Genomic DNA, 25,850 nt, shown 5'->3' with positions numbered 1-25,850 from the left:
GGAGTGGTGCATGATTTTGGCCAGCTTTGGCTACAAAGAGGTTTCTTGACATCAAGTGGAACTCCAATAAAGAATGCTGAAATGATTGGTAAATTACTTGAGGCGATACAGCTGCCTAAGGAGTTAGCGGTTGTAAAGTGTGCTGCCCATGGTCAAGGAGAGGATTTTATAACGGTCGGAAACCGTTATGCCAATGATGTTGCGCAATACTGCGCCAAGACAAATCAGTCCATTAATCGGGACCGAGAGGGGGAAATGTCTTTTCTCTCTGTGATGTTTACTAATGTCTTAGAGACATGGGATGAAGTGAAACAGTTGCAAGATGAGGCAGGAGAGGAAGAGAAGAAAGATTGGATTAAGGCAGGATGTGCTCCAAGAGAAACAGACCATGTTTGGGTCTACAGAGATGGCAGACCAGTAATGCCGAACTCCATACTGTCGTCAATGGCAAGAATGTATCATGGCCAGGGACATTTGGGGAGGGACGCGATGGTTAGGTCATTTAAACAAACCTGGTACAATGCAAAATTTAGGACAATTGCAGAAAGCATCTGTCAAAGGTGTTTGGTTTGTCAGCAATTTAACACTGGGAAAAAGACAGTGGTGAGTCTGCGAACAATAGGCAGAGAAGGAGGTCCTTTTACGAGAATGCAGATTGATTTCATTGAAATGCCCCAAGTGAACAGACTGAGGTATGTTCTAGTGGTAGTCTGTTTGTTTTCAAGATGGGTGGAGGCCTATCCGACCAGGAGGAATGATGGAATAACGGTGGCAAAGTTACTGTTAAGGGAGTTGATTCCTAGGTACGGGTTCCCAGTAACGATTGAGTCTGATAGAGGTGGACACTTTCAAAATGAACTGATGGGTTTGATTTGTGAAGCATTGAAAATACAGCAGAAGCTACATTGTGCATACCGACCAGAGGCTTCTGGTGTGGTTGAGCAGATTAATGGCACAATCAAGAATAGGATTGGGAAAATGTGCTTAGCCACTGGCATGAAATGGCCAGATGTTTTACCTCTAGTGCTGATGACTATTAGATCTACTCCAGATAGAACTACTGGCTTGAGTCCGCACGAAATAATCATGGGACGTGCAATGCGCCATGCATTTGTGCCTGTCAATAAGTTGGTGACAATAACTGATGACATGATTTTGGATTATTGTAAAGGCCTGGCTGACGCAGTTCATTCAGTGTTTCACCAGGTTGGAGAAGAAGCTACCACACTTGAGAAGAAGCAAGCTCACGATCTAAGTCCAGGGGACTGGGTGAGGATTAAGGTGCACAGAAGAAGAAATTGCTTGGTTCCAAGGTGGGGAAGGCCGAGACAAGTCATTCTGACCACGACAACTGCAGTAAAGTGTGCTGGAGTGAAACACTGGGTACATGCGAGTCTTACTCTGAGAGTTCCAAACCCAAAAGAAGGGACTGGTAAAGAGTATTTTGAAGAGTCAGATTCCAGTGATGAAGAAGATACAGAATCAGTGAGGAGAGAAGCAGAAAAGTCTTCAAGTGAACCACTGCGAGTATCAGAGAAGAGATCAGATTCTGTGAGAGAGCCTGAAGTTTCAAAAAGCAGCAGTGAAGGAAAAAGAAAGGAAAAGAGAAATTTCACAGAGACTACTCCTGAATCAGAAGAGGAGGAGATTGAAGAACCACTTGAGATTATATTTGAAGAAGTAGGGTCAGAAGAAGATAGAGAGGGACAGATTGCGGAAGACCCCCGAGGAGGTGTAGGGAACATTCTTGATGAGCTAGGTGAAGGGACAAGTAGACAGCAAGAAGATTGCGTGTCGGAGAAACGAGGAGGGACAGAAGTAGGGAAGTCTCAAACAGTGGTGAAAGAATCTGTGGAAAAAAAGAAAGCTGCTAGAAAACGAAAACAGGAGGCACTTGAAACAGAATTGGATGAGAGTGAGAATGAACAAACAGAGGGTCGAGTTCTGAGAAAGAGAACTTGGATTGGAGAGAGAAGTAATAAAGAAATAAGGCCTAAAAAGGTTGTGAAAGGAGATCGTTGGCCTAACAACAGAGTTAAGAGGCTGAGATACAGAATAATAAGAGCAAATACATCAAAAGCAGAACAAGTGAATGAAATATCGAGTCAAAATTTAAAAACAAAAGGAGAAGAATCAAAAGAATCAAAGGAACCAGAGGAGATCAAACGGATAAGAAAACCTAACCAGAAGTATAGGTCGCCGGAATGGATGTATGTGACACTGCCTGAAGGTGAAGAGGTGGAAAGTCAAGGAAATCCAGAGGAGACCGTACGAGAAGTGGTTGAGAAAGATACTGGTGAAATCCTGAAAGTACTATTGACTGACATTGGTGAAGAGTCAGATACTGAGGATTTTGTTGATGGAGATCTAATACAATTTGACGTTGAAGAGAAGAATGACAAGTATCCAAACTGAATGAAAGAAAGATTCGCTTGGATTAAGTGAACGAAAAAAATCATTTGGAGAAACTGAAGAGACATCAGTAGTGGAGTAGTAGAAGCTAAGTCAAGAGATAAGGTCAACGTAGTAAAATGGCTAACATAGAGGATAGTCAAAATAGATGTGCCTTCCTAAAAAGGTGGTGTAGGATGTGCTGCTGCTGTACTGGATTATTAATGCTTCTATGGGGTGTTTTAATTTTATTGGTGACTTTTAAAATTGAATTTGAGATACATACAGAGAATGTGACAAATGTAGAAGAGAATTCGCAAAGGGTAGTTCCGATTAGAATTAGTAACACTTACATACACAAAGATAGATCAATTAATAATTTTTCTAGTAATGTTTTTTCAAAGTTGTTATATGAATATGTGAAAACAATGGAAGTCAGGGATTGCTATGTCAGTATGCAGTTACCTGCATCCGTTTCAGAAGGTGTTACTTATCACCATTTGCCAGCCACATATGGTATTTCTTGTAGTGTTTTAAGTAGTGTTTTTTATCTGTTAGGGAAAATAGATTATAAGATGTCTAACAGAGATAGTATTTTTGGGCACTTGCCAATGAACAAAGAGCTGAATCCGGCTAAAGAAGCTAACACTTTAGGTGAAATTTTTATTGAAGAAAAAGGATTAACATTAGATTACATTTTTAAGAATAATTTAACTTGCAATCTGAAAGAAGAGGAGAAAATTTTCCTGGATATGGTAGAGGAAAGGAGATTAAACATGCATGAGAAAACAGGGGAATATAAAGTGAGTGAGACGATTTGGGACATTGAGATGGGAGAAAAGTTGAAAAATGGGGCTAGTCCGACTTTAGCTCTAGATGCACCACAAAAGGGTAAATTGTGCATTACCAGAAGGAAATCCCAATATGATACATACTTTGTTGGGACTAGTGAGTGTCATGATACATACTTCATTGCAACAGGATGGGGTTTCAGAGGTGGAGAAGATGCAGTTTTTCCAGGAGTGTATTATGTTTGTGGGAACAAGGCTTATTACAAGTTGCCTGACCATTGGTATGGCACGTGTTATGTGGGCCTGGTCTTTCCAAAGATCTTTCATGTAGATAAGATAAGAGATGTAGAGCATATTAATTTACTAACGCGTTTCAAGAGAGAAACTTGGTCTGAAATAGTGGGTGATATTTTTGGGGTTTTGATTCCAGCAGTGGGAATTTCTTTGAATGCTTATGGGATTCGGAAACTGTCGACAGTGGTTGATCGTTTATCAACAAATACCGCTGGAGGGTTTCTTTTGGTGAATACGGAATTAAGTGCCGTACGTGCCATGTCTATGCAAAATCGACTTGCCCTTGATATTCTATTGGCCAAGGAGGGTGGAGTTTGTGGGATGCTGAAAGTTCAACATTGTTGCACTTACATTCCAGACGAAAGTAAAGACCTGAAGGTCTATATCAAAAATATTACTGATTTGCATGAAGAATTAGTACCACTTGAAGCGGAGAGTTTATAGACTAAAATAGCTAATAAGATGATAGCTGTTAAGGATTTTATTGCAAGAATAGGTAGTACTATTATAGGTAGAATATTGTTTCCTTTAACTTGTATAATTGTTGCTTTATTGATACTGAGATTAGTGTGTGTGTGTTGTAAAAACAGGAGAGGGAAAAAGAAATTGAATAGAGAAAAGAGAAACAAGAGGTTGAAAAGAGAACCACAAGAAATTGAATTAGAAGAATTGAGGGAGAGTGTTTACTTAGAGACAAAGAAGGATGATGAAAGAGTGACTGGTGTGTAATGTTGTGTAAGGAGGAAAAGACATTTCCGGTTTCTCCTAAAATGGGACTAAATTTTCACTAATTTTTTTTTTGGGTTTATTTGGTGATAAAATCACCAAAGGGGGGATTGCTGGAGCAGAGTTTTCAGTTTGAAAATTCGTTGGCTTTTGAAGCTCTGGCATGTCTATTCATTATATTAATTTATTAATGACTAATTATTAATTGTTTGTCTTGTGCAAGTGTGTTTATACTAATCAATCTGTTTGACTTAACATAAGAGAGAGTTACACGTGGGTACGCATAAATGTGCTGTTTAACGATAACGTGCGGGTTTTCATGTTTAAATGTTGCTGTGTGCTGTTTATTTTCGAGCACAAAACGCTTTCCGAATTAATGCTTTTTTATGTTGCAAAAGCTAGATAAATACATACACATAAGGGTATTAGTGGGGTTAACACTGTTTAATCATTATGCTGTGGTAACGATTGTTTTTGTCTCTTTAATTAAGATGGTCTATTGTGGCCTATGGTGGCCTAGAAAAGATGGCCGATTTTGTGAGCCTGGCCTCGATTTATAATATGAAAGCTGTGACGAGGGAGACCCCTGCTGGAAATGGTCCTGAAGTTAACTGACCATAGTCCTTGCTTGCTTGTTTGAAAACTTTCCATGAGGACAGCAGCAGTTTTGGGAGATCTCCAAGTGAAATGGAACGTCCTTGGCAGTCTTGGGAAACAAAGGAGCCTTAGAGAAAGACTGTGAACTGTGGCTCGATTGCTGAGGAGAAGTAGAACTAACAAGATACAATTTGTTTCTTGGTTCCTGTTCCGTAGTCTTTATTTTGTGAACTTTTCCTGAGCGGAGATTTTCAAATGTAGCGATGCTACATCCTTTCCTTCTCGCTCTGCTCAGCAGGTCCGGCGGACATTACAACTTTTTTATGTTTCCAATGTATCTTTCCTTTGTCTTAGACACTATAAGAAATGTTAGCCTAGAGAGGGTTTTTGCCACTTACCATTTGCCTTTGCCGCGTACCGAATCTGCGTTGGTGAGGATCGATGCTGAAGGGACTTCGTCTTGAGAGACTTTACCGAGAGACTTGTCCTGACCCGTTCTGACATTTAGCTAGAATAGGTAACTATGAGAAAAATGATTTATTCTGATTTGCTTTCTTTGACTAATTTAGATAAAGTACCATACTTTTGAATACGGTGTTGATTATCATTTCTTGTCAATTATTGTGTACCTTATTTGATTATTGTGGTATAGATTGTTTAGATTATGTATCAGGACAGTCATAATAATCAGGTCTTATCGACCTCGATACAGATGCAGGGTGTTTAGGAGTTTTCCTTCCACAGGTTTAGTGCTGGTAGAGTATTTGAGCGTATGTTAGTGAAATGGGCCCTAGCGTATGATGAATGTATGTGCGTGTAACTGTGAGATTACTCTATCTGTGGTAGCGGGAATATTATACACATCCTGATCTCTATCACAGTCTGAGACCTTCGTGAGGATTGCCCTGTGATCGTGGGCACCCGGAGCTTAAGTGAGTCTCAGCGATGATGTGTGTGTGTGCCCTGTTGCAGCCTGAGACCTTCATCATTGCCATCGACCCGTACCGGCATCCCCAGAGGAGCTGTGCCACTGGCCCAAGCCTGCCTTTGCCAAGAAGGAACCTCGAACCATCGCCGTCAGGGGGGAGCCAGTGTTACACTACCGAAGATCAACAAAGTCGCATCGGAGGCCCAAGCCACGAGGAAAGGAGAGTGAGATAGTACCCCCCAGAAAATGCTCAGCGGGCGTGCGTGTGTCGCGTCTGCGGCGGGGTATAGGCTATGAAAGAAACGCTCTTGGCCTTTCCCCGCTTTGCAGCGCGAGCCTCCGCTGGAGTCCGTCTTGCTGCTCGTACTTGTCAAGGAGTGGCAGTACCCGGGCCGGTATGTGGAGCTACACTTTGTTTTCCATCATAAACCGTGTTGGGGGCATATTTTGGCAGTAGCTGACCGCGAGTCAGTAGGAGTGACATAGAGACCATCCAGAGCACCGTGAACGGTGTCCGAGTACATTATTTTGGCATTACGAACTGCCACAATGCAACCACATATTGACATATTGTGTTTAGATTTTTGGTTCTATTTTTGAGCGACCTTTAAGCCACACATCATGTCTCAGAGGAGTCAAGTAGCCAGTGAGGTTGCAGAATTGGAGTTCGACATTGAGGCATTGCTTACTTACAAAGTTGATCAACTGAGGCAATTCTGCAGAGCTTTGGGATGTCCCATGAAAAGTAGCGCCAAGCATTACGAACTGAATAGCATTGCATTAGGACTTCATTGGATCATCGAGAATTGCTCATTAATACTGCAAGAACCTACAAGGGCTTGCTGGCCTAATAACAGGCAAGGTAAAATATTACAAATAAGCATATGTTGGATTTTTATCGTGTGGTCTCATCGTATATCTTTTTATATAAACATATAATTGTTTTTTATGAAACTCGTGTGGTGTTCATTTGTGGTGTTATCATTGGGTTACTGAGAGCGTGGTTGCAAATACTTTACACATTTGCCTTTAAGCCTGGCTGCTCGTGCCAAGCTACCGAGGGGGTGAACAGAGGCCATCTGAGAATGTGTCCTTCCTTTCCCTGACTTAGAAGCAAGGGTCCCTATTTGGCCAAATGTACCTACCTCAGCCAACTAGAGAACCCCAGTTCTAACATTGGTGGTCAGCGGTTGGGGATTTGAACGTGTATTTGCAAATTCACTCACAGTGATTGGTGTACATCACTAGTTTAGCGCAGACCACGATGCAACCTCATATTGTGTTTTGATTTTTGGTTCTATTTTTGAGCGACCTTTAAGCCACACATCATATCTCAGAGGAGTCAAGTAGCCAGTGAGGTTGCAGAATTGGAGTTTGACATTGAGGCATTGCTTGCCTACAAAGTTGATCAAATGAGGCAATTCTGCAGAGCTTTGGGATGTCCCATGAAAAGTAGCGCCAAGAAGGAAGAGCTGCAAACGGCCTTGAGGGCTTGGTGGGAAGCCAAAGAGGCTCAGGAGACAGGTGATGTTGAGGTGGATGAGGATGACCCAGGGAATGGATTTGGTCCACAGGATTTGCCAGTGGAAGGACCAGCCTCAGGGGCTGGTAGTAACCATTTAGGGAGGAGTTTTTCCCAAGAGGAGCGGGAGGTAAACCAAAGGGTCAGAGAGCATAAGTTGGAGGTTTTAAAAATTAAAGCTCAAGCAGAAGAGAAGAAGCTGCTCATTGAAACTGAAAAGCGAGCAGAGGAGAGCAGGAACACTCTTGCCTTAGAAGAGAAGAGGATTATCTTAGCTCATGAGTTAAGCATGAGGGAACTGGACATTACGGCTAAACAGGTGGAGTCCGGTTCCAATGGTGGCAGCTCACAGTGTTGATGAGTACAAGCGTGCACTGGATGATTGGGTGATGGTTAGCATGGCAGAGGATTTGAAGGGGTTGCTCAATTTGGCCCCCAGGGAGTCTCAGCGACGCTCTGTGCGTGTGCTTCATGCAGCCTGAGACCTTTGTGAGGATTGCCCTGTGATCGTGGGCACCCGGCGTCTAAGTGAGTCTCAGCGACACTGTGTGCATGTGCTTTGTGCAGCCTGAGACCTTCGTGAGGATTGCCCTGTGAACGTGTACACCGGACGCTAAAGTGAGTCTCAGCGATGCTGTGTGCATGTGCTTTGTGCAGCCTAAGACCTTCGTGAGGATTGCCTTGTGATCGTGTACACCCGAAGCTCAAGTGAGTCTCAGCAACGCTGTGTGAGTGTGCTTTGTGCAGCCTGAGACCTGTGTGCATGGGTACCCAGAGCTTAAGTGAGTCTCAGCGATGCTGTGAGCGTGTGCCCAGTTGCAGCCTGAGACCTTCGTCATTGCCATCGGCCTGGACCGGCATCCCCAGTGGAGCTGTGCCCGAGTCTGCCTTTGCCAAGGAGGAACCTCGAACCATCCCCTTTGGGGGGGAGCCTATGTTCCACTGCCCAAGATCAACAAAGTTGCATCGGAGGCCCAAGCCGCGAGGAGAGGAGAGGAGAGTGAGATCGTACCCCCCAGGTAACAGCTGGCATGAGTGTTGCAGCAGGGGCAGGGTGCAGGCTACGAGAGAAACGCTCTCGACCTTTACCCACTTTGCAGCGCGAGCCTCCGCTGAAGTCCGTCTTGCCGCCCGTACTTGCCGAGGAGAGGCAGTACCGCGGCCGGGGTGTAGAGCTACACTTTGTTTTCCATCATAAACTGTGTTGGGGGCATATTGTGGCAGTAGCTGACCACGAGTCAGTAAGAGTGGCATAAAGACCATCCAGAGCACCGTGAACGGTGCCGGAGTACAATATTTTGGCAATACGAACTGCCTGATTGTTGGATTACGCATTGCATTATTTTTGCATAACAAACTGCCTGATTGTTGCATTACGAATTGCAATATTTTGGCTTTATGAACTGCCTGATTGTTGCATAACGAACTGCATTATTTTTACATTACAAAGTGCCTGATTCTTGCATTACGAACTGCATAGCATTGCATTAGGACTGCATTAGATCATCGAGAATTGCTCATTAATACTAAAAGAACCTACAAGGGCTTGCTGGCCTAATTACCAGCCAGGTGAAAAATTACAAATACGCATATGTTGGATTTTTATTGTGTGGTCTCTTCCTATATCTTTTTATATAAACATATAATTGTTTTTTATGAAACTCTTGTGGAGTTCATTTGTAGTGTTATCATTGGGTTACTGAGGGCGTGGTTGCAAATACTTTACACATTTGCCTGGCTGCTCATGCCAAGCTACCGAGGGGGTGAACAGGGGCTATCTGAGAAGGTGTCCTTCCTTTCCCTGACTTAGAAGCAAGGGTCCCTATTTGGTCTAAGGTACTTACCTTAGCCAACTAGAGACCCCCACTTCTAACAACGACTTACATATTGCAGACCACAAACTGAACTGCTTCATGGCACTTATCCCTCAACCATGTTCATTTCATTGACCTTAGTTGAGTCAACTTTGCTTAAGTTTCAAACTTGTATTGTGTATAATAACACCAATCCCTACAGCTATAATGCTAAATATTAATACTTAATGTCACTGCACCAAAGTATCTAAACATCACTTGAATGTTGTAGATTCTGTTGTGGACATCCTCAATCTGAATGCAATGGTCACCTCAGCCTTTCATCCTCCTGAGATGATAATAAACATCATTAAATCAGATGATCAAACCATTTACTCACAACACAAAAATGCGCTATTAATTGCCCTATAAAGATATCGGCCATTAACAACAATAAAATAACACCATCTCTTGAGTGAAATCTACAATGTAGTTTACTAGGGCTGACATCTTTATAGATTTGTGAAACCGATAGGGGAGTATCAGAATTAAACAAAACAAACCCTAAGTTTCAGGTTTACATATCCCCTGCATGTTAATTCATTACTACAGCTCTCCAATGCCAAAGGTCTTTGTTACAAAGGAAGGAGAAAGGATGTAAATTGTCTACCAAATACATTAACCATCATCAAAAGCATTGGATAATGCAGAGTAAATCAAGTGCAAAGTATGATAAACTGTTGCACAGTAAGGCTAACCATTCATGAGCCTTCTGTACACCAAACCCTCTGCTTCATTTGAGTGTTTAATAAACATCTACACCTTACTCCTTCAAGGTTCCCAGAAAGCAAGAAAACATATGCACAGAATCTGTCAACTATCTTTTTCTCAGCATCAGGAGAATGGTTTCTCTGCAGTCTGATCCCCTAGTTCAAAGACAGAATCAATAATACGCAAGGAAAAAATGCTCTTAGAATGGAGAACCACTAGTGCTCTGTGAGATGACGTGAGAATGCGGTGTAAATGATGAAGTCATAACCCTTATGGCCTGATTAGCAGCCAAGTCCCACCTAAACAAAACATAAAATGCTCAAAAACCATCTCACAGCATCATACTAGCCCCAAATCATGCTCTTTCTACACCAGTGAGGGCAACAATGTTGAGCTTTAGGTCAATAGGTCTGGCCTTTTCAAGTATGAGATATATTTTTGTTATTTATGTTTTTTGTAAACAAGTAGCTTAATATATATGTCACCCCTAAGGTAGGGCCCAAACAGCCCGCAGGGTAAAGTGCATTGTATTTAAAAAGTGGGACATGTTTTTGTGAGGTTTATATGTCCTGGTATTGAAAAACACAGATATTATTTTTTACTACTGTAAGGTCTACCTCTTCCCTATGATGATATTGGGTTACCTTATTACATTTAATAAAGTGCTAACTTATGAATGGGAACAGGTAGAAATGTCATGTCATGTTTGTACTCAAATGAATTGTATTTGAAAATCCTCTTAAATGGTAAAGTTGAAGTTTAGATTACAATTTTGAAAATGCCACTTTTAGAAGGTTGGTATTTTCCTGCCCAAGCACTTCAAAGGCCTTGTAGCAGTTTCCAGCTGCCTGGGGTAGGTAATGGCTCTGCCAGTAAGAATGCATATTGGACCTGGACTGTGAACAATAGGGGACTTGTGGTGGGCAGGATGGACCATCATGTCAGGATGGTTGGGGCAGAGCTGTTTCCTGCCCCACATATTTCAAAGGGATTGCATTCAGCACTCACAAAAGACCCTGACACTAGTCTTTGCCACCCCCACCTTCTTGGCGCTTTGGCAGGGGAAAGGTAGAACTTCCCAGAACCAGATATAGAAGCAACCTAGAACATTTGCCCACTTCAAAGGATGGCACCAGGTATAAATATTGGACCTCTTGAACTACTCATCGGTACACTCCTGGACCTGTAGACTACAGAGTAGAGACTGCCTTGCTACACAGAGGACTGGACTGCTGGTCGAGGCTGGTCCTGTTCTTCAGAGTACTGTACTTTTGCTACCAGAGGACTTCCCTGCTGCTTGGAACCTTCCTTGCTCTCCAGAGGGCTGCCCTGCTGTCTGAGGCTTGCCCTGCTCTCATGGAAGGAGACTGGACCTACTCCCTTGATCCCAGGCTAACCAGAGTGACTCCAAGGGTCAGTTGGCTGACCTCCTGTTCTGAGCTACAGGGACATAACAAGCTCCAAAGGCCTCTCTGGAACTGCCCAGCGGACTTGCTGCAACTAGACATGCAACTGCACATGCCTGACCCCTGATGTCTTCTGCTAGAGTAAGTACTTGATTCTCAAGAGGTGTCTCCCCAGATCCAGGACCCTTTGCTGGCATTAGAGTGAATTCTGTGAAGTAAGGAGAAATCCTGAAGATTTTGGCTCTTCGTGACTGCAAATCTCCCGTTCATGTCAAGACTCTGCTGCCAGTAATGACCAACAATGCAAGATCTGCTCTTTGCGCTACAGCAATGACAGCCTATGGTGACTGCCAATGCGAAGCTCCAGCATCAACTGCCTGCAATGCCCAACCGGATCTTCGCACTACAGCTACAGCCATCTGTGACACTCTACCTGTTCTCTGCAGTCTCCTCTACGACAAACTGTACTCTACACAGTGGACATTGAGAAGGCAACATTTTTGCCTGGACTAACCTGGTTCCTATATTCAGCACACACTCCATCGCATCAGCTTCAACTTCTGACTTTCCGCCGATCTAGCACAACCAGATGACTGTGAGTGTTGCTTTGTGTTTTTATGAGCTATACCTATCTAAATGTTTAAAATTGAATATCTCCGGTTCTACTGATTAACTTGTTGTCATTTTAGTCAATTTTTATTTATTAAATAATTTTCTATTTTTTTAAATTGGTTGGGGATTTTTCTTGTGTGGTGTTTTCACTTTACTCCTGTTTGTGTAATTCACACAGTGCCTCTAAGTTAAATATGACTTCTTAAGTGCCAAGCTACCAGTTGGTAAAGTACAGGTTCATTTAGGGACTTTGTGGTTCACCCTGACAAACATTGTGGTTGTTGCTTGAGTAGGATTTTCACCCCCTCAATCACTGACCGAATTTCTTACATCCACAATTGTAGAAGTTAAGATGCCGTGCCAGTCAGACATTTCCAGAAGTGCTCACAAGTGTAAGCAGTTCCATTTATGGTGTGCAATTTTACATGTGTAATTGCTTCTCAAAAGGGCATATATGTTTCATGTGTTTTTTTCTCCATGGAGAAGATATTTTTACGCCATAGTCAAAGCTTTCCCACTAAGGACGCACTGAGGACTGGTGAACACGCCGAGTGATATCTAAACCGGAGTGCCTGGTAAAGGGCTCCGCAACCTCTTTTTGCGCATTCACAAAACTGAGTAATCGCTATTGCCACAAGATATTGTTTTTTAAACTTGCACATATTTCTTTTTTTTTAAACTGTTATTTACCTTTCACTTCACCTGCGCACTGCCCCGGTCCACCGCTGATTTTCAGATTGAGTGGAGGGAAGCTGGACGCGCATACCGGAAGTGAATTCTACTTCTGGTTGAAATCCCACACAGGTTAGCAGTCTAGTAGTTCATCTCCCCCACCATAAAAGCCAAATGCCGATCTCTATGCGCAGCAGACGGGCGCAGTGGGCGCGCCGCTGGCGAAGCCCATTTGTGCCCTTTCGCGCCTGGATCGGGCCCAGGGCTATGTCCCCTGGTCCTTTTAATCCAGATCTTCACAGTAAGACAATAACTTACACCAGTAAACATCTCAAACATATACTCAGCAAATCAGCAGGGATGCGCCAGGAAACTTGTGACACGCATTACAATCCTTGCGTCACCACGGATGTGCAGCATTTACAAAGCAGTGTTCCATGGCGCAAGGAAATGCAGGTGCGTGTCGCATCTGCCCGCGTAAAGTTGGCGCAGTGTTGGAGTCGTGTCGCGAGCGCGACACAACTCCAGCACTGTTCCAACCCAGCCAATCGGCAACATGGTGCATCAAGCCTTACGCCTGCTTCAAGCAAGCATAAGGTTTTGACGCAGCGGCGTCGGAAAAGTGACTGAGTGAAATTTTGTAGATTTCACTCTATGCAGGTTTCATGTGGCGCAGGGCTTTACAATGTGACGCATCTCCCAGATGGGTCACGTTGTAATTCCGTCGCAGCATGGCGCTAGCTTTACGCCGCCGCTGCGTCACACAAGTGACGCAACGGCGGCACAAAAGTGGCACAAGGGGCTTGTAAATCTGCCCAAAAAATAGTGAACCTCCTCGAAAACTACAATCTAGACCTTCTATTCATAACAGAAACCTGGGGTGAATCCTCTTGTGGTCCAGACTTCTGCACAGCAACCCCAGACGGCTACTCCTCCTGTAGATTCGACAGAACTCTCAAAAAAGGAGGAGGCCTAGCACTCATCCACCGAGATAAATACTCAGTTAGGACTGCATCAATTCCCACCAAGATTTGTGAAGCCTTCACCTTCACGATCATGGTCACCCACTCCCTTCCGTTCAAAGGCATCCTCCTGTACCTCCCGCCAGGTTCCCGAACGGAATTCCTCTCGGCCATGGGCTGCCTACTAGAGCTAGTTGCAGGAGAATGCAATTTCTCCATCCTTGGAGACTTCAATTTCCATCTAGGAGCCCATGATGACCAGGATACGTCAGCCCTTTTAGCCGAATTAGAGGCGGTAGGCCTCTCACATTTAGTGACTTCCGTCACACACTCCGCCAGCCACACACTGGATGGGCTGTTCTCCAACAATCAGCAAATCTTCCTAAAGAACGTCCTCCCGCTGCCATGGACAGATCACTGCGCAGTTCTCTTCGACATCCAAACTAAAACGAACATCCCTCCTCATACCAACTTCCTTCCCCCCAGGCAGTTCAAAGCTTGGGGTAACATTGCCCCGCTAGACTTTAAATCCCACCTGCTCTCCACTCAGCAAGACCTGCCACACGACCCCGAACTTGCAGCCAACAACTACACACAATGGCTCCAGAACGCAGTTAACACAGTGGTCCCCCTCAAAAACGTATCCAACAATAGAAAGACCCCATCCGCCCCTTGGTTCTCAGAGACACTAAGACTTGAGAAACAAAGATGCATGTACCAAGAACGTCGCTGGCGCCGAAAATATGATCCTGCCCATAAAATCCTCTGTAGAGAGGCACTAACCTCCTAATCACCGAAAAAAGTAATTACTACCTTATACAAATTGAATCAGCGCAAGATTCCGCCAAACAGATGTTCCAGGTAGTTACCAAGTTATCAAGACAAGGGACCACCCCCCCCATAATCGCCTCCCAAACACTCTGTAACTCGCTGGCCAGTTACTTCCAAGAAAAAGACAGTCACATCTACACCAACTTTGCAGCCCACATTATGACCGACAACCCCACAGGCGCTCCCAGCGAAGTCAAAAACCCTCCTCGCCCCCGCAAAATCATTCCAATCGAGGATCAAACAGCTCCCAAACTAGAGGAATTTAGTCAAGTCTCTCCAGAACAAATCTCTCACCTAATTCTCATGGTTAAATCCGGATCCCCCAACGATCCGTGCCCCCATCCACTCTCAAACTGATTCCTGACGTCATAGGCCCTAACCTAGCAAACATCTGCATCTTGATGTTCAGGACAGGCACGTACCCTTCCATCTGGAAAAAAGCAGTCATCAAGCCCCTATTAAAGAAGAACAACCTCAATCCCACAGATACTAAAAGCTACAGACCAATTGCCTGTCTCCCATTCCCAGCAAAATCTCTGAAAAGGTCATGAACACACAGTTAGCACACTATTGACGAAAACAAACTATTTGACAACAACCAACTTGGCTTTAGAAAGGGCCATGGCACTGAAACAGCTCTCATAAAAACATCCGATGAAATCAGGAAGATACTTGATGGGGGAGGGGCTGCGGTCCTCGTGCTGCTGGACCTCTCAGCGGCATTCGACACGGTCGACCCCGCAACCTTGATCGACCGTGTCGCAGCCATCGGCATCACACATAAAGCCAAGGCCCTCCTGGCCTCCTTCCTTTCCAATCGCACTCAATTAGTGACGCTCGGTGACTTCAACTCCCCGTCATTTGTCCTCCCATGTGGTGTGCCACGAGGATCTTCGCTGAGTCCGACCTTGTTTAACATCTATGTGTCGGACCTGGCGAGGGTCATCAAAACTTACAACATGGGCCTAACACCATACGGTGACGACACGCAACTGGTGCTAGCGGTCCACAATGGCAGAGGGGCAGTTGCGACAAATGTCCAAGATGGAATGCTAGCCATCAGTGCTTCGATGGCAAACAATTGCCTCAAATTAAACTCTGACAAGACGGAGGGGATGATCTTTGGTAACATCTCCCCTGCCTGGTCCCCTTCTTGGTGGCCAGCAGAGTTAGGATCACCTCTGTCCCCCGTCTCAAAGGTAAGAAATCTAGGTGTTATGTTCGACGACAAGCTGTCATTCATACACCATGCCAATGCATTTGTCTCGGCACCCTTCTACATTATCAGGATGATAAAGAAATTTCTACCTTTTCTCCCAAGCAGCGCTGGTAAGACTCTCATTAGCACACTAGTTATGTCCAAGGTCGATTACTGCAACGGTCTACTCATCAATGCCCAGGAAAGAGTCCTCAACAAGTTACAACTAGTGCAGAATGCAGCCACCAGACTTCGGACTGCCACCCCCAAATTCAAACCATATCGAAGGTGGTACGACAGCTTCACTGGCTGCCCATCAGGAGCCGATCCAAGTTCAAGACGCTGTGCAGTGCCTACAAGGCAGTCCACGACATCGGACCGGAGTTTCTCAGGAAAACTCTCTGCCCCTACAACCCCACCAGACCATTACGTTCATCAGCAACAAACCTACTGATTGTCCCCCGAACCAAAAAAGCCTCTTGGGGTGACAGAACATTTACGGTCGCCACCACCAAACTATGGAACAAGCTCCCCCTCCACATCAAGACCAGTCCCAGTCTGCTCACTTTTCGAAAACAACTAAATACCTGGCTCTTTAACCAATAGCCATCTGTGCCACCTTTCCTCTGCCCAGTCCGCAGCGCCGAGACACCCAAGGGTATTTTTGCGCTTTATAAGTTGCCTACATAAAAAAAAAAAAAAATCCCATTAGGTTTTTGGGCGGATCTCCTATTTTTGTCATGGAATCACCCAGATCCATGGCAGTAACGGACGGAGAAAAATCCATTAATTCACTTGGTGCGTGTACACAAACATTCAAGGGCATCCCACTACCCGATCTTGGGAACTAATTTATTCCTATGTAAAATTCCATCAACCTGGTGCACTTTTAGGAGTGAATATTTATATTCACAAAATAAATTTGTAATTAACAATCAATATCACTTGCAAGTGTAAGTTGAACATACAGTCACAAATAGCTCTGTGATGTGAGCTTTTAGTGCTCTCCTGTTCAAAACCATTGTGCGCAGAAACGCTTTACTAAAGGTAAAGTGGCAGATACAAAAGTTGCCGTAAGTGTCACTTACATATAGGAAATCTGGTTACAAGCCACATTTACAGATACATATGCTACCTACATTTTCCAGCGCGCAGTAACTAGGAAGAAGAAATGAACTCTTTATGTGCATAAAAACTTTGCTCAGGCAAAGGAGGAGGTATACTTATATACTTTGTTAACGTGGAACGAGGGAAAGAATCGAGAACTTTTTTTTAATTGAAAAGGCATACAGCGGTAAAGGTAATTCTTGGGATACATTAAAAAATCAATCCTGATGAATGAAATGGAACCAAAGCTTATGTTCGGTGATATTTTTGGCGACTATTCTAAATTACAATGGTTCGAATAACCTTATATATATGAGCTCAAAGGTGATGTCTCGAAATCCCTGATAATGTATTTTTTTTTTTCCTTCTGTCTCTAGGAGTGGATCCTGTGCGCAGCTGTCCTCTTCATAGTGTGGTTCCTTACGCTTGGCACTGAGATGAATTCTATATACATTCCCACTGTACCTGAAAGGATTATTGGACGATTGGATGAATGTAACATTACGGCTCGTGTTATTGGATATGCCCCAAAAACGGAGTATACGAAACAAATCATGGAGAAAGTTTATTTAACCTTAAGCGACATAGGTAAGAGGACCACACCCCTTGATGATCGCAAATAAACTTGCTTTTATACGGAATTAAAGCTCTCACTGGAGGCTACTATTAGGCAGTTAACCGACTGATTAGAGGTTGGTTACGATTTCCTTCAATTTATCATGGGGTGAGGAATAACTAATTTGCAAGTCGATTTATGGAGGAGTTGGAGTAGGACGCAGAACGACCTCCTTAATTAATATGCATTTGACAGGTTGCAAATAGTGACTTACTCTAATTTGCTACAAAGGCAGGGATGGTGGCCTGCAAGGGTCAGCAGACCATATGTCTTTCTTTGTATTTCAAAACTGAAAACGTTTTTTAAAGCAGTTCGATCTCTTAGAAGCAAACAATTTTGAAAAACTTCATTGAGACACTGCCTGCTACACCTGAAGCTGACATATTGATTCCCAAAGGGGAGGGCTTCGTAGAGGACTCCTTCTATTTTGCAAATCAGTTACCACCCCAACTTGGAAGTTAGTAACTTTTCAATGGTTCGGAATGGTAATTATGACCATAAGCAACTGACGCTTGAAGGTGCAAATTACAATTTGGAAGGGACTGTCTTATCAAACCTCTTACGAATTGTCTCCAATATTTAAAATTGAGAGAATGTACCAGTATCGGCTTCCAGTTGCGATTAAGGCATATTAATAACTGGGAAGGCTGTGGACTATCCGAGCTAAGACATTTTATAATTCAAAATAGGGTGATTTCCTGGTAAGAGGTAATGGCAAGGGCGGAGAGCCATCGGAAACTGGCCTTTTTTAAATATTTACGAGTTGTCCACTTTAAAAAAAATACTAGCGGCATATTGGATGCCCCAAATCAACTTGTGGTAGCTCTCCACGGGGCCAAAGTTAATAGTGTAGGAAACTGGTATCGATTGCTACATCAACAGGGTCAAGCTCCCGTGATGGAGAGCCATTTGGGTAAAATAGCTCGTGAGACAGTATGTAGTCTTTCTATGAAGGATTGGGAAGCCCTCTGCCATCTAGGAAGTAAATCCTTGCGCGCCGCAAACTTTAAAAGGATGGCCTTCCTATCACGTTGGCTTTCCTACTTAACTCAGGCCGCCTTAAAAATCAGGATTTCCGGGAGTTGAGAACAAGTGCTTTCGCTGCCAGATAGATGGGGAAGGCGGGTGGCACCATATTTTCTACACATGTCCACGGTTGAGGCCTTTTTGGGAGGCAATTTTTTCTGATATCGAGCAAGCAATCGGGAAGAGTGTTTTGCTCAAAATCTTCCTCAATGTGGGGTTTGAGTAGGTCCTTCTCCCAATGGTTTTGAAGGATGGGACCATGTACTGCATTTAAAAGTTAAAAAGCGGAGTATTATGCAGGGGAACTCATAAAATACTGAATTAGTGCCACGATGTGACAAGAAGGTCTGACTCATCCCAAGGATGTTGGTGTTCCACTCTCTTCAAACAAGTTTGAAAAAAAGAGTGGCACAATGGTGCATTTTGCAGCTAATGTTTTATTAAAAACATCTAAAAAGCTATCAGTGATATAGGAGATACAGGAAATGCGTTTTTCAGACCGCCTATTATTTATCATAGCATCAAGTACCGCTATCTCTGAGAAGAAATGTGTGTTCCTCATTGGCTACACATACTGAAAAAATGTTGGATTATGAGACCTTTAAAATAACCCAAACATTCACTAAACTATTTTATTTTGGAAATTTACTCTGGCTTTTTATGAGGACAAACACACCTCTTCTTTGCTGAGAATGAAGAGCACATTTGCATGGGAAATTTCTTTAACAGTCTCTGTGAATTACTTCAGAGGAAACACAATTGTTGAAGAACCACGATATTCACCGACTGTCATTATGTCACTTTCATATAGACCAACATTTCTCTAGCAATCTTAATCATTGAGGGTTATTATTTTACTCAATTCCCTTGGTGTCATGGCTCAATAATGCAATTTTAGACAACAACGTGAGGCCTCCTCCCCGTCATCTCCACCTCGCAAGAATAGTGAAATGCATTGCATGTTGGTGTGGTTCATGTTTACAACACCTACAGAGAGTTACATTTAAATGACTTTAGCAATGTAAATATAGATTGGGTTTTATCTTCCAGTTTACTACCAAGGCCATTTTGGCAATGTTGAGCTGGAATGTGTTAATGGATTCCACCCACACCACCACCCTTCCCGATCCCATTCTGCCACATAACTTCCTCCTCAAGTCAACAATAAAGTAAACATGGCAGTACAGAAAAAGATACTTCTCAGATATTTTATGTGGAAGTAATTTTTTAATAGGCAGCAGTAAATTTAACATGAATAAAAAATCAACTATGAGTTCCTAAAAATGAATCAATTTTTGCAGGTCTGGCTTTCAAAAACAGATATATTACCTTCATTTTGAGTAAGGTTAAGATAAAGGTAAAAAAGCATGGAAATCACAGGTCAGTGTTATCCATCCACCAACAATACCAATATCCTATTGAAAGCAATGGATGGCATGATGTGCATTTGGAAGAGGTCTGTAGCCAAATTATGGAACAGGGCAACAGTCAAGAAACGGTGCACCATATGTCCACATTTTTGAATATTTATTCAATGAAAACAGAAGAGAATAAAATGGCGCTGCCCTCCTAAATACAGATTAGGCAAAGCTACCTCATTGGTTGTCTTTGCCATGTCCTCATTGCTCACACTCTTTTCATCCAGTAATGAGCAACCTGCCAGATTAGGTATTATCAAGACTAAAAGGGCTCAATGTTTTTTTTAACTTTCCTTAGTGAACCCTGAAATAGTGCCTTAAAGTTAGACGCTTGAGTTTTCAGTTCAATCCTGTTGCATTCATATTTGGAGTTGCGTTTGAACTGGAAGCCTCTCAACGTATAATCTTCTTTTCTTGCAGTTTTGTTGTCATGACTAACAGATGTCTCCTTTGGTTAAGTTTCGGTGGTCTAGAAGTTTTTTTTAGTTTAGATACATAATTATAAAGTTTAATATAAGCATTTTTGAAATGCAGAACTGGTTTGTTTTTGAGATTTTAGCATGACGTATTCATTCATTCCATAGTAGTAGTGTTTGAGTTACATGCATCAATCAGGCATTACGTTTCTTTGTTTTTTGAATGCTCACCTGGTGAGCTCAAGCTGAATCAAGTTCAGTGATGTTAGGAACACAAGGAGTAAAATGTAAACATTAGACATCAGGCTGTGGCGTCCTTTGAGCACTTGAATTTATAGCAGGAGCGCAGCACGATCAGCTGAAAATGTTTCAAAATCACCCACACTTGCTTCAGCCACCAAATTCAGTGTATCTCTTCAATCCTTGTAATGATCTCAGTTCTATACACGGAGTTTAGGTTTGATGTATTTGAACAAGCATTCGAGACCTTCTTCTGTGGGTGCTTGTCATTCTTCCTCCATCAAAGATAGCTTTTTATTTTCCTGCATTGAGTTGTGCCTGCTGGTCTTTTTCTTCTCCATGCCGTGGGATTTTAGGAGCTCTTTAAAGTTGCTCATTCTCAGTTCTATATCTCTGGTTATCGTTCCTGACTGTGATATTCCTAGTTATATGAAAATATGTTTAAGGCTGAGACTAAAGGAACCTTGCTTTTGTATCACATGAAGGAATATACCCTCTTGGCTAACCACTGATGTCCATGTGTGACCTTTGACTGAAAGGGTTTGGTTCTGGGTTTTGGTCATGACTATGGCTTATTTTTGTTTTTTTCGAAAGGTATTGTGGGAAAAACCTATAATATCATTTAACAGCAAGCATTAAACAACTGTTTCCAACACAGCCAACACACAGCCCCGTCAAAGGTGATGGATCAAAGCAATGGCAGTCTCAAAGTCCGGCCAAATAGTGTCGTCCAAGACGTGATCGTGATGTGCTTAATGTTGGCGGGTCCAAGCTATTCTATGAACTCTTTTCTCTCTTTCCTCAGCAGTCCATGGTTAGCCATTATTTGCTTGGAAATGTGGTAGTGCCCACTTCAGAGTACTTGGAATTGTCATTCGCTGAGATGTTTTTGTTATATTGCGGGTCAGTAGGTCTCCGCACTCAGTGCTCTTGCAAAGTGAACAGCCACACACCAGACCTTTGCCCAGGAATTACTAGTAACAGAACTATACTTTCCCTTATTCAGATTTGGGTATGCCCTGGCAGTTGATACGATTGTAGAGTTTTCTGTCTTAGGGATGTGGGAAAAGCCAGCCTTGTGCCCCTCATATGCAGGCCTTTGGTGGTAACTGTGTGTTTTTGTTGCATATGATGTTACATTGAAAGTGTGCTGCGGGCTTCCAGCCTGAGCCGGGAAAGGTCCTGCAATACTGTGCTTCAAGTCTTGTTATGGAGCACTATCTCACGAGTCACCGAGGCAACTGCCTCTTAAGCCTCTTCACAAGAGAACTAAAATATTTACTATTGCACCCCCACCCCGTACTCGTAAGAATCACTGAGGACTCCAAGTACTTTTAAGTCTCTGAAGGGTCATCATTTGACTTGGATGAAACTTTTGTTACAAGCAGAAATGTTTATGAAATTTGCATATTTTGCGTTATGCATGTTTTTCTGAAATTCTGCTTCATTTATTAGGTGCAGAGTTTCCTGTAATTTACTCTTGTGGTCCATTGGTTTGGGAAGAAAATGTCTTGTTGGAGCAATTCTTTTATTTAAACACATTATTGCTTCAAATATAATTTGATAACATATCTTGGCGTTCTCTGTATGTAATGTTCACTATCTAGGCCTGTGCAATATACATGAGTTGTAGCCCAGGTGTGTGTGGTGCACTACATATTCAAAATGGCGAATAAATAAATACACGAATTAATACATACACAACCACAAAATTTGCACATATAGTACTAAGTGTGTGGAAGGTGTGTATGTTTGGATGAATGAAACATTAGTTTCTGTCATTTGCCTTTAAAGCTGTGCGTGGGTTGCACGTTATTATCTCTCACTCTGTGCAGTACTTCATAGTGTTAACGTTTTACTTTACATGCTTATGTGTTCCTTCAAACAACAGGTATCAGAATTGAAGGGTTCGAAAATGAAACTGCGTTGACTGAGGCCTCGATTTCAAATAAGGAGCTCTTGGGAATCGTTTTCAAGAACTCTTTCTCTTACGAAGTTCGGCTTTCGCAGTTTTATGCTCCGATGCCAATAGATCACTACGGCATGTTTGGTAAATATACATTAAGTTGTGTTTCCAAAATTGTTTCTTAAGATTCATAAAACGTCTTTGCTTAAAGAGATAAAATAAGCACCTCTAGTTTGTATGGCAAGATTTGTTTGGGTTCTAACAGTCCTAAACAAAGGTCTCTTGTCTATGTCAGTGCAGAACCCATATGGCGTCGCTATGTTTGTAGATCTTCAAAGTGTTTGGGACAGTGTCAATAGATTGCGATATTTCAATTTAACATTTTACAGGTTATTAAGTATAAATAGTATTTCGAATTGAGAAAAAATATCGGGATCTAGTAAGGTAAAATACTACCCTGCCACTGCAAATTATCATTCAGTATCAAGTCAGAAGGCTGTTCTACTCTGTTTTATAAATCAACGAATTCCAGAATACGTATAAATCCATATCTTCTTGTTCAGGTAAGTGAAAAATGGCTATGACGGAGGCTACTTCTTCCATTTGCTTCTTGAAGGTCACAATCAGACATGCTTGAACATGCTCCTGACGGTTCACTGGCTCATAATCCATGGTTTTCCAGGGGGCATATTATCAAGATCCGGCGTTAAAATTATCGCCGCTTTAGCGGCAGAAAACTGCAGCTAAAGCGGCGATAATGGGCTTGATAATATGCCCTTGTGAATTCCCATAGAAGCCCATGTTCCGGTGTGAGCATGGGCTTCTATTGGAATTCTCTGTGGCATATTATCAAGCCCATTATCGCGGCGATAATTTTAACGCCGTGCTTGATAATATGCATCTATGTTTCCATGTCTTGAGCTGTTAGCCCATTATGCTTGTGAATTTTAGTTGAAGACTCCTAGGTTGGGGAGTGAGGGCTTGCACCTTGTGTTTTCGGAATTTCCAGAAGGCGGCTACAAAAGGGCTTGTAGCAAAACTGAGAAACTCTAATGCTCTAATTGGATGGTCAGTAGTTACTCCTACATATATTCACTGTGCCTATGTTTTAGTTAGTTGGGAAATTAAGTAGTCCCTTTCAAAATAGAGTGTTCAGATTTAAGGGAAGTAATAAAGTAAAACAATGGCCCTTTGATGGGAAGTGTATGGTCCCAACGTCATTGGCAAATACTCCGGAACATCAAAGACTGGTTACTTGCAAAACAATAAATCACATGTATTTATTTTATGAAAGATATCTATAAAACCTTAAAGAACCCATAACATCAAAGATAAGGTGCTCAAAAAAAGTGGACAGCGCGGTGAAAGTGAATGTATAGTGTGCAAAATGCTATACACAGTATGTACAAAGTTAGCTGCTGATTTAGTTTTCTTTAACACCACCCTGCATCTGAGTACAATGTCCAGCAACATAACTAAAGAACAGTCAACTAGTCTCTGTTGTCAACATTTCGACCCTGTCAAAATACTTCCAAAAGGGTCATCATCAGGACCAGAAAGACAGGTAGTACCTAGAAGAAGAAACAATTTCACTTAGAAAACATTAAGGGCCATATGTAGGTGGGCTAATACCGGTCGGTAACGGCCGAAGATCGGTAAATTTTCCGTTACCGACCGGTATTTAGCCCTTTGAGATGTAGGAGGCTGGATTGAAGGATTCGGTAATTTACCGATTCGGTATTTTAAGAAATCAGTAAAATACCGAATCGGTAAATTACCGAATCCTTCAATCCAGCCTCCTACATCTCAAAGGGCTAAATACCGGTCGGTAACAGAAAATTTACCGATTTTTTACCCACATTCTATTTACCGATTCTTAAATACCGAATCAGTAAAATTCTGTATTTAGGAATCGGTAAATAGAAATTACCTACATATGGCCCTAAATGTTTGTGTTTAAAATCCTTCATATTGTTATTGTTATAGCATACCACAATGTAGAGGTGACTTCTCAAGTGTGAATGAAACAACCTCTGATACCTCCGAAAGACTATACAATGGGGATGTCAAAATTCCATCCGGGCCAGTTGGTCTCTCGAAAAAATAATAAAAAGACACCCAAATTCAACTTTTCCATCTACGAAAAGAACCTTGCGGTCAGAAATCGCGTGTCCAGCTTTCCGACCCTAGAAAAGATTTCATACACTGAGGCAAGTCTAAAAGAATCTATATATGTTCAGCCCTTAGCCGTCATCTGTTTCTCCCGCCACCGTTATTGATATCTCAACTTTTTCCTTTTGCAGCCCTTAGCCACTGCCCCTTCTACTGCCACCGTTTATTTAATTTTTCTTTTCTTTTTATCTTGCTTATTGTTCCTGCCGCTGCTGCCCCTGCGGCACCTCCCCCCTGGACAGCCCCTGTTCCCACCTTCCAGTCCCTAGTCCCTCCCCCTCCACTACTTAATGGCTGCAGCTGTGTGGTCGTGCCGCTGGCGCTCCAAAGGCACGCCGAAGGCAAGCCCGACTGCACCCGTCCGCGACCCGACTGTGACCAGCGCCAGGGACCCTTGTTCTCCTACCATCCACCGCTACAATCCAGCCACCCTCGTCGCACTCAACCCCGGAAGAAACAACAACTGCCAGTAGGCCACGCCTAACACGACCCACGGCCAGTTTTCCTGCCGCCACTGCTGCCAAACCATCATCAACGTTCCGGCCCCCAACACCCCCGACGTCCCAAGATTATTTATTTATTTTAAAGTTTTATTTAGCGCAAACATGATCCCGAAGGATATCAGAGCGTTTTACAATTTGAGGGAAAGGAAGGTAAAAGTAGCAGTACAATCATCAGAAGGGGTACCAACCTAAACAAATTACATATGCATATCAAACAAGGTTACAATTGAAAGGGACAATAAAGGATAGGATAAAAACTGGAACATAGCGAACTGGGAAGGGAGCAAGTGACTAGTAAAGCAGAATAACACCAAACACAGGACTTAGGGTGTAGGTCCAAGGCATTAGAGCAGAGGATACGAAATCCTTTTAAGGTAGGAACTTGTTCATGAGAAATCTTTTTACTTCCAATTTGAAGGCAACCTTGGAGGAGATTCTGCATATTTCCGGTGGGAGAGAGTTCCAGATCTTTGGCGCAGAGCCAGAGAAAGCTCGGTGACACGTTCTCTTTTTGCGAAAGATCTGAGGTTTCAGAAGGAGAGATTTAGCATTTCGAAAAGGTCTACCCCCTCCGGATAATTCTAGCTTTTGCGCTAAATAACTGGGGGTTTTGAAATGGAGGGCTGTGTGAGCTAGACAGGCAATGTTTAGCTGAATTCTTGCTTCATAGGGCAACCATATTAGGGATTTTAAGACTGGGGAGATGTGATCATTTCTTTTTGTCCCCGTGACCAGTCTGGCCGCCTCATTAAGTAAAGCTCTTAGTGGGGCCAAGGTGCATCCTTCTCAATGTGCGCTCCATGCACCAGCATGCCACGGAAATTTGGAACCTCCTGGACTCGCTCTCACTTGACGTCGCTCTTTTCACAGAAACCTGGACCAACGCCTCCTCAGCCCCTGACCTCGCCATCGCCATCCCGGATGGGTACAAGATCCAGAGGAAGGACCGCCC

General features: G+C 43.0%; 1 protein-coding gene across 3 annotated transcripts in view; it reads left to right on the top strand.

Moving 5' to 3' along the window:
- Window positions 1–25,850, top strand: part of LOC146810314 (ATP-binding cassette sub-family A member 10-like) — a 1,546,030-nt gene that overhangs the window by 91,180 nt on the left and 1,429,000 nt on the right. For all 3 annotated transcript variants that reach the window (XM_085617307.1, XM_085617308.1, XM_085617306.1), the window contains exons 3-4: window positions 16,979–17,189; window positions 22,209–22,367. In XM_085617307.1, coding sequence (XP_085473433.1) covers window positions 16,979–17,189; window positions 22,209–22,367 — 370 coding nt within the window. The remainder of the gene's footprint in view (window positions 1–16,978; window positions 17,190–22,208; window positions 22,368–25,850) is intronic.

The sequence above is a fragment of the Triturus cristatus genome, chromosome 7 (genome assembly GCF_964204655.1).
Source record: "Triturus cristatus chromosome 7, aTriCri1.1, whole genome shotgun sequence".
Taxonomy (NCBI): domain Eukaryota; kingdom Metazoa; phylum Chordata; class Amphibia; order Caudata; family Salamandridae; genus Triturus; species Triturus cristatus.
The sequence above is the reverse complement of the archived record's forward strand: the minus strand, read 5'-3'. Positions and strand labels throughout refer to the sequence as shown.